Source organism: Lethenteron reissneri, chromosome 9, assembly GCF_015708825.2.
Source record: "Lethenteron reissneri isolate LAM-NWPU_2019-01 chromosome 9, ASM1570882v1, whole genome shotgun sequence".
In the NCBI taxonomy this organism is placed as follows: Eukaryota; Metazoa; Chordata; class Hyperoartia; order Petromyzontiformes; family Petromyzontidae; genus Lethenteron; species Lethenteron reissneri.
The window spans coordinates 4535424-4544923 of record NC_083787.1 but is presented as its reverse complement, the minus strand read 5'-3'; the positions used below and the strand labels follow the sequence as shown (position 1 = coordinate 4544923).

At 54.1% G+C, this 9500-nt stretch overlaps 1 protein-coding gene across 1 annotated transcript in view; it reads left to right on the top strand.

The window, feature by feature from the left end:
* Positions 1–2031: 2031 nt before the first annotated feature.
* Positions 2032–9500, top strand: part of LOC133340457 (cerebellin-1-like) — a 33923-nt gene continuing 26454 nt past the window's right edge. The window contains exon 1 of the mRNA XM_061548722.1: positions 2032–3131. Within this exon, the coding sequence (XP_061404706.1) occupies positions 2766–3131 (366 nt within the window). The 5' untranslated portion in view covers positions 2032–2765. The remainder of the gene's footprint in view (positions 3132–9500) is intronic.

Here is a 9500-nt window from a genome sequence, read left to right as displayed (position 1 = left end):
CACACCACCCCTTCGACATTTGCACGGTGACATACGCTGAAACCAGGCCAACGCTATAACCACCCTCAATGCTATGCATTGTAAATGCGCAGAAATCAACATCGGCCGGGTCGGAATGGAACTTTCTCTTGGTCACAACGGGCGATGCCTCGCAAAGGAAGATATGCAGTCGCGTTTGCGAATGTGATTTGTAATTTAGATCCTTGCCTGTGGATAGTTCAATGTTAACGTGGCAATTGTATTGAGGGGCTACTGCTTTGTGGCGTTATCTTGGTGTGGTCTAGGACTGTTTTCATTTTGCCACCTTGCCCAATCTTGATTAATCGGACTTATATAAGTAATTGCGTTAATTGTTTATTCATATTTAGTGACTTGCTTCCAATTTTTGTTGTTGTTGTTGCTGCCTTATTTGCTTTCGGAAACTTTCTCACGCGCCCGTAACTGGACATCTGTGAAAAATAACTTCCCTAGCTCAGCGCATTCCTCCACTACAAATAAAGATCATGAGATGCGACGCATAAACCCCAGCTGGTGGCCTTGACGATGGCAACGCCATGAAGAGGGAGTACGGAGCTGAGTACGGCCGCAGCTATTTCACGCCACAAACTGGATGCGATGTCTGAGATTTGTCTCGAGATACCTTTTGACACCGACGTTGGATCCGATTGAACGAATGATTGCAATGCGACCATCTATAACGCGACGCACGTCTGTCAATGTGTGTGCGCGTGCGCTACTGGTACCAGCGGTGTCAAGATCGGCCTCTGTGGAGGAGGCTCGTGAAGGACGCTACTGGGCAGTTGGAGGCAGTCGCCCCCCAACAACAACGGAGGGCGGAGGAGCGACGCTCACAACAACGAGCGGAGCGCCGGGTGGCTAAAGCACAGCAAGTTGGCACAGTAGGGGGCACAGGTGGTGCATCAGCCAGTCATCTCGGTCATCTCAGACAGTCGACCCGTGGCACCTGCTGGGTCTGCCCCGTGACCTGCCAGCGGGTGTTCGACACTTCACGTGGCCTCAAGGTGCACATGGCCTGGCACAAGTGTCGTGGTGACGTCACCGCCACTAAGTGGCGAATGGCGGTTGTTGTGCGCTACGAACCCGGCGGCCCGAGTTCGAATCCCGCTCAAGGCCAACGCAAGTTACGATTAACCCAACGGGTCCTGGGCCTCTCTTAGGTCGACTCAGCTTCAAAATTAGTGCCTGGTGCGATGTGTAAACATCGCCACTCGGGGGACAACGGGTTCCGGGCGTGGTGCTGGCCACCCACCCCCTCGTGCGCCGTGCCGGCCTTCGTAGGTGCTCGCTAACAGCACTTGCCCCGACAGTCTGTTGAGGCAACGAGGGGGATCTTTGCCTTGTGTGCGCACAGGACAAATGCGTCAACACCTTGCCTGCACATACATCACGTGGACACATGAACTTGCCACCTGATTAATTTGTTTCGCTATATTTTTTCATTTGATGATGCGCACGTGATTGTGTCATACATTACGAGGCAATTCACATCGTGCAAAGTAAGGTTATGTAAAGACGTAATGCTCAATTCCGCTAATGCGCTGTTATACCGGAACATTGAGAATATTTGCACGGCTCCATAAACCTGGGAACATATCCTGCTAAAAAATGTTGATGCAGATACTCATCAAATACCAATTCCAAGATGCTAGCAACGTCACACGAGTTAAAAACGCACGCACGCACGAGCCCCCGTCTACTCCATCTGATAAGAGTCAGCGGCAACCATAACGCTAATTGGCCACTTAAAAGGCCGCAAATTTTGCACTTTCACGCGACCAACCAACCGCAAACCACGAACCCACCCAACACAAACTTCCCAACACCTCCCACGACGACGCAACTGTAAGAGGATGGGACAGCGAATGTGTCGGGGGAGGAGGTGTACGTGTGTGGAGGGGGGGGTGAGGGCGAAGGGCGGGGTTGGGAGGGGGGGTGAAACCGCACAGCTTCCATGAACGTCTCTAAATAGGGCATTGTTCTCAACCGTCTCTCATAAATAATTCAGAGCGAGAAGGGCGAGAGGGGCGAGTGAGAGAGCGCAGCGAGAGAGTGAGGAGAGGGAGAGGCGAGAGAGAAAGAGAGGCGAGGGTGTGAGAGGGCTCCACACAGGGGGTGTTAACGTTGGAGTCGGTGTTGGTGCGCTGGAATGGACAAGCGCGCAGCACCGCGCACCGAGCGCTAGAACTCGGCCGGGAGGGTGTGTGTGGGGGGGGGTCCGATTGAGCAGCCCCAAGACAGCGCGCCGCACGCACGATACGCAGGCACCCTCCTCCTCCTCCTCATCCTCCTCGCTCGCTCGCTCGGAGCGCGCGGCACGCGCAGCGAGCGCAGTGGGAGGCGACTCGGCTCAGACGCTCGGAGACGGCGCGCACCGCTGAGACGACGCCGAGAAGGGAACGGCGCAGTTCGTGCGCTCGTCTGTTCCTCGCGCGTCTGGTTCTGTTGTCGTTCAAACTCATCCCCGACACCCCCCCCCTCTCCGCCACCCCCCCCCCCACGCTTATACGCGCCGCGCGTGTACGCACGTGCGCGCGCGCGTGCGTGTCGCGTTCCTCGAGCCGCAACTCGTTATCGACGACAATAGCCGCCTTCTTGACAGTCCTCCGTTCGTTCGTTCGCTCACGTCGCCGCCGACACAGAGTGGGTCCGCCGTTAGCCCGGTGCCGCGTCCCATCACGATACGCGGCATCCCTCGCCCCCCTGAGCGAGGCGAGGCGAGCGAGCGAGCGAGTCGAGTCGTGAGCATGGCAGCGCACGGCTGCCACGATCGTTGCGCGATCCGCGCGGGGCTTCTGCTGCTGCTCGTCGGGTGCGCGTCCCTGCGGCCACGGACTCGGCCCCCGTGGGCTCTGCTCGCCGCCGCCGTCTTCAGCCTCGCCAGGGTCGCGCCCGTTCTCGGGCAGAACGAGACGGAGCCCATCGTGCTGGAGGGCAAGTGCCTGGTCGTGTGCGACTCGAGCCCCTCGGTGGAGCACGCCGGAGCGGCTGGAGCCTCGTTCGGGATCTCGGTTCGATCCGGCAACGCCAAGGTGGCCTTCTCGGTCATCCGGAGCACGAACCACGAGCCGTCGGAGATGAGCAACCGGACCATGGTCATTTACTTCGATCAGGTATTGAGTGTTGAGTGTTTGGGGTGTGTCTGTGTAGGCGCGCGCCTGTGTGTCTGTGTGTGTGTGCGGTAGTGCAGTGGTTAGCGCGCTGCGCTATAAAGCTGGCGATCCGGGTTCGATTCCCGCTCACGGCCAACACCAGTGACGATTATCTGAACCGGTCCTGGGCCTCCCCTAGGTCGACTCAGCCTCAAATGAATACCTGGTGCGGTGTGTAAACATCGCCACTGGGGAAACAAAGGCGGTCGGGCGTGGTGCTGGCCACCCACCCCCTCGTGTACCGTCCCGGCCTTCATAGGTGCTCGCTAACAGCACTTGCCCCTACGGTCTGTTAAGGCTATAGGGGGATCTTTTGTACGGTGGGTGAACGGTGGCGCAATGGTTAGCGCACCGCGCTACAAAACGCGCCACCCGAGTTCGATTTCCGCTCACGGCCAACACCAGTGGCGAATAAATGAACCGGTCCTGGGCCTCCCCTCGGTCGACTCAGCCTCAAATGAGTATCTGGTGCGATGTGTAAACATCGCCACGAGGGAGACAAAGGCGGCCGGGCGTGGTGTCGGCTACCCACCCCCTCGTGTGCCGCCCCGGCCTTCACAGGCGCTAAGCGCTAACAGCACTTGCCCCAACAGTCTGTCAAAGGCTATACGGGCGGGCGGGTGCTTTGTCTTTGGTGGGCGAGTGCGCGCGCGTGTCCGCTCGTTCCCTGCGTGTTCGCCAACTTCAAGGTGAGGCCTCGTAAGAGCAACGCAACTCGACACGGCCCCCAGGCATCAGAGTTGGGACATTACATATTTCGCTGCGATAAGCGGAGCTAAATTTGACATTATACCCAACGACGCGTGCCTTGGATGTTACCGCAAACTCGAATAGCGCTGTGCTGGCACGGTGCGCTATGGGCAGTGTCTGCGCGCATATGCCAGGTGCGTAAAATAATAGGACCGCACCTCCTATTGGCGCGGTGGTGCTACGTACGGTGCGAAAGAAGTCCAACACACGCATGCATACATACATGGACGTTACCGTGCGCACTTTGACGAGAATTTGCACTTCTTGGCGAGAAATGGATTCCTCACTCCCGGTGGATATTCGAATGGGGCAGGGGGTCCATGCGTCCAGTGAGCCAATACGCACGCTATAGAAATATAAATTATTGGTAGTGTTACATAAAGAGAGCCGACAGCTCACGTGTGCCAATGTGGGGCTCCCGTACGGCGAAGGTTGGTAACGCGAACAGCGAGGAACATGAAAGGGGTTGGCAGCGGGGGGGAGGGGAGAGATTTATCACGGAATGAAATCTTGACTTAAGGCTTCCGTGACTGCAGGCATTCATATTCTTGGGTGTTTTGGTAAAGTCACGGAGATTGGTTCAAAGAAAATAACAAGAACCTATCTGCGTGACTTTACCGAAAGCACCCAAGAATATGTATTACGGAATTGTTTTGAGGGCTCGGTAAGGCGCAACGGTTTCGGGTGTCGTGACGCCCACTGTCGTACATTCGTATTTGCCGAATAACCGAGACTCGTTACAGCTCTCTGCCGTGTCAAGTTGCGGAGTTAGAATCAAATCATTCCGTCTTCCTCTTCAGATCGCACTCGCCAAGACACAAAACAACTCTTTCCACACGACGACGATGACGACGATGATAATAACGACGCTGAATATTCTTATCTTCCACGCTTTCTTCATCAACTGCACGCACTCAACATTGCAGTTGGGGCTACTTTGGTGACGGCGGATTATTGGCATTCATCGCTTAATCCTGACCGCTTTACGAGCGGCCCGTGATAATTACATCGACTTTACGATCGCGTCAAAAAATATTAATGATGTCACTTACACCTTAAGTGCTGTTAAGAACGACCTGTAATCATGATTACAGAAACATGGCAACTTTGATGATAATGAAATGGTTTGTGTTATCACTTACTCATGAGCATTAGTTTCGAAGTGGCGATGATGATGACAATGATGCTTGTGGTGGTGGGGAGCGGTGGTGCAGTGGTTAGCGCGCTGCGTTACGAACCCGGCGACCCGAGTTCGACTCCCGCTCACGGCCAACACCAGTGACGATTATCTGAACCGGTCCCGAGCCTCCCCTAGGTCGACTCAGTCTCAAAGTAGTACCTGGTGCGATGCGTAAAAGTCGCCACGAGGGAGACAAAGGCGGCCGGGCGTGGTACTGGCCACCCACCATCTCGTGTGCCGTGCCGGCCTTCATAGGCGCTGCTCGTTAACAACACTCGCCCCAACCGTCTGCTAAGGCTATACGGGGGATGATTTAGTCTTTGACGGTGCTCGTGATGGCGATGGCAATCGTGCACACAGAAGGTATGTGATGCCATGGAGGCGTTCTCTCACAGCCTTTGTTCGCGATCCAAAACGCCGTTGTTCTCGACTCGGAAAATGCGAACCACCACCGTCTAAATGGCTTTCTCGATGTCCTCGGCTCGTGTTCGTCGGAGCAGCGATGTGGGCCGAGTATTCTAAGCCCGTTGTGTGAACGTCCCAAAAAAAGAATTAGCCTCTGACCAGATCACGCAGAAATGCGCCCTGATCTCTTCAGATCTCGGAAGCGAAAATCTTTTAATTCCTGGATAGTGCCTGGATTGGTGGGCACGTGTTGGGCACGTGTTGGGTGCATCGTCATCATCATCTGCGGGGTCTCACGCTGTTGACAATAGAGGGCAGGGCAGTTAAACATCAATTTGTTGTACGGTACTTCTATGCTCCTCCACCTTCACCAACGCGCACTGAGCAGTGTTGTGAATTACGATCAATTATTCTGTCAGTGGAATGACCGAAAGGGCTGTGCGTTGCTTTACGTCTTCTGTGCTCTCGAGTGATAGCAATAATCATACTCGTAACCCTGAGGATGATGATGATGACGATGCACCTTTGCATTATTGGCAGTCTCCCTGCGCTTGCTCACTGCGACTAACGCACGCGCGACACCTTCACGCGCTGGTTAACCGATCGTCCTGTCCGCCGTGGCGCGGCGATGAGATGACGCACGGGGTAGTTGTGTTTTTTTTGACATCTCCATTAGCGTCTGCTGCCTTTCTTTAGCCAAGCAAACTAGGCTAGTTGAGGGTCAAACCGACCCGCTCGCTTTGCTGCTCACAATCATTCATCGAACACCGCGGCAAACTTCCGGCAGATGCGATGCACACCTTTCGTGTGCGGTGTTATATTTCTGCTCGCGTTTCTTCCCTTCCCACCCGCGCAGCTGGTGTCTCGGAACATTGCAACACCCGTACCGAAGAGACCATTGCACCGTAGAGAGTTGGCGTGCGTATTTGCGCGTGTATTACGCATGCCTTTAAATGTGACCTGTCGCTTATTCTTAGCGATGGCGAATGTGGCAAATAATTTATTTCGGCGAGCACAATCGACACCACGATCATCAACATCGCCACCACCATCCCGATTATCACCATCTTTATAATCATTACAATATCATCATCACCACCACACTACCACCACCACCACCGCTATTCCCACTCTAGCGTCTAAATCATAAATGTGGGTCACAATGGAAACCATCGACAAAACTGCTGCCGATTCATTCAAACATCCTCTGCCCGGCCTCGATTAGAAGTCGTGTTGGGGCTCTGCTTCCCCTGTGGCTTACCACGCAGCCCCCCCACCCCCCTCCAAAGGGTTAACCACAATGCTCCCTCCAATTGCTCGTGGGATGCCGAATTTCAATGCTCGCGCAGTCCGACCCACGACGATGTCCAAACGCGACCGCAACCGGTGGCAGTAGCTACTATCGAGTGTCCAGGGCGGGGCAATTGCACCGCGACCCCCCGGGGTCGGGAGAATTCGATGCGCCGGATGACGAAGAGAAGCGGTGAGTGGACATTGGGGCCCATTCCATTTACCCCCAGGCAGGGCCGTGGGGGCGGGGGGGCGGGGGGGGGGGTGTGGGGGCTCGGGCAAATCTCACTTTGGGTCCCCACGACCCCTTGAAACTGAGCGGGGAATATTACATCTGACACCGTGACGTCAGTCACAGTGCGCTCCTCCGCCCCCCCCTCCCCGCCCGCCAAAGCGCGGGGCCCGGGGCAGTCGCCTCGATTCGTCGTACCCAAAGGAACCGGGCTCTCTGACCCCCACGAGCCGTGCCGAAAGCAAACAATTAACCCGTAAAAAGTTTTTCATTATAAATCCTTTACATGCGTGGCGGCTAGAGTCCTCTCGTCCTCTGGCTTGAGATGGCTGCTACCTATGGGTCAGATGATTGCCTGCCACCATTAAGCAATTGGTAATTAAATATAAAAAAATTCCCTAAAAAGTGTAAAAGTTTGGAATTTTTTTCACGAAAATAAATTGTCACGCACAACGAGTCTGTGTGCTAAATGTCAGCTCGATTGGATCACGGGAAGTGGGTTAAAAAACGACCGAAAGATTTGCAAGGTCGTAAGCGCGCAAGCAAGCAAGTGAACTTAATATAAAGGATTTAGAAAAAGACAGGAGCTGGGAGCTAGAACGGCACACGCGTGATCGCCAGAGGCTGATCGCGCGATTTCTCGTTCTGTGGTGGCGTTCACCGCTATGTCAGAGTTGGTTCACGCGTGCCGTGCCCCGCCCACGACTCTTGTATGACCTCCCCCCCGCCCGTGTTAAACAAGGTAACGGCTACAGGGTTGGGTGACACTGACCCTAAATGCACTCACAGGCGAAGGGACAATGAACAAAGACAAAGATAAAGACTCCCCGTATCGCCTTAACAGACTGTAGGGGCAAGTGCCGTTAGCGAGCACCTATGAAGGCCGGCACGGCGCACGAGGGGGTGGGTGGCCAACACCACGCCCGGCCGCCTTTGTCTCCCTAGTGGCGATGTTTACACATCGCACCAGGTACTAATTTGAGGCTGAGTCGACCTAGGGGAGGCCCGGGACCGGTTCAGATAATCGTCACCGATGTTGGCCGTGAGCGGGAATCGAACCCGGGTCGCCGGGTTTGTAGTGCAGAGCGCTAACCGCTACACTACCGCTCCCCACAATCAACAACAACAACCGCCATTCGCCACTAAGTGGCGGTGACGTCACCACGACGCTTGTGCCAGGCCATGTGCACCTTGAGGCTGCCACGTGAAGTGTCGAACGCCCGCTGGCAGGAGGTCACGGGGCAGAACCAGGTTCCACGGGTCGACTGACCGAGATGACTGACTCCACAATGAACGCACACACACACACGCGCGCGCGTATCCGCTATACTCTCCATATCGCTGAAGTGCCGCAAAAAAGCGTTAACGGCTTGTCATTGCGCCAAGTAAATGATCGAGATCTCATTCCGACCTTCTCTCCCGTCCTCCCTAATGAAAGCAATGTACTCGCCTTCACTGGAGCGACCCCTGCAAATTGTTATTGATTAGTAACCAGTCTATCGGACTTAATAGTAGAGAGATGTTACGGAAAGATGAAAGGTGGTGTGTGCGTAAGTGTCACGTCCCGGTGTATTGTACAACGAGATATGTATGTGCGTGATGCAAGGCTATGGGCCCTTTGTCAATCCACTGCTGGATGAAGTCTTCGAGTCACTTATGGGCCAATCAAACGCACATGTCTCGTAACTCAATAGCGCACTCGTTAATGCCGCCTCTTTCGAGGACAAATGCCTATTGGGGAGGCATGCAAAGGTACAGCAAATATAGGTCTGTGCAGACTCAGCTTTAGCGAGGCATGGCATCTCAGTTGTCATCCGTTTCACCCGACGTGATTGACCACGGCCTGTTTAGCTGGAGAAGTTGTTCCATTGACCGGCGACACCTGAGTTTGCTCTCCGTCAACTACAGCGCAGTGTGCAAATAATAGCATGCACGTGCACAGGCAGTGCCGGATTATCCTCGTAGCAAGAGTAGCTACACATGTAGTAGCTACTACACGTGTAGTAGCTACTACACGTGTAGTAGCTACTACACGTGTAGTAGCTACCGACCCCGCACTTTCAAGGGCCCCGCGCTAAATTCTTTCAAGCTATCAGTTTCGGTTCGGTGATTCTGCACTTGCTCTATTACTATAGTACTATACTGCCTTCAACTTTTATGAACGACTGGGTGTTTAAGGTTAGCGATTTGTCGTATTATCTGTCTGTATAGCAAATGAAAACATAAAATTACTTTACTTTGCAAGTAAATTTTTTACGTGTTTCAATATTTTTTTTCTATATTTAGGGCCCCTTTATAGCCTATGCTACAGGCCCCGCACTAGCTTAATCCGGCACTGTGCACACAGCCCTGTTGTCAATCCACTGGTGGACAATAATAATAATAAGTCCAACTTGTAGCGGGCAAAGCCGTCGCTGATTCACGTAGAGAGCAGAATCATCAGAATATAAATCCTAGAGGAATCCGATGAGCT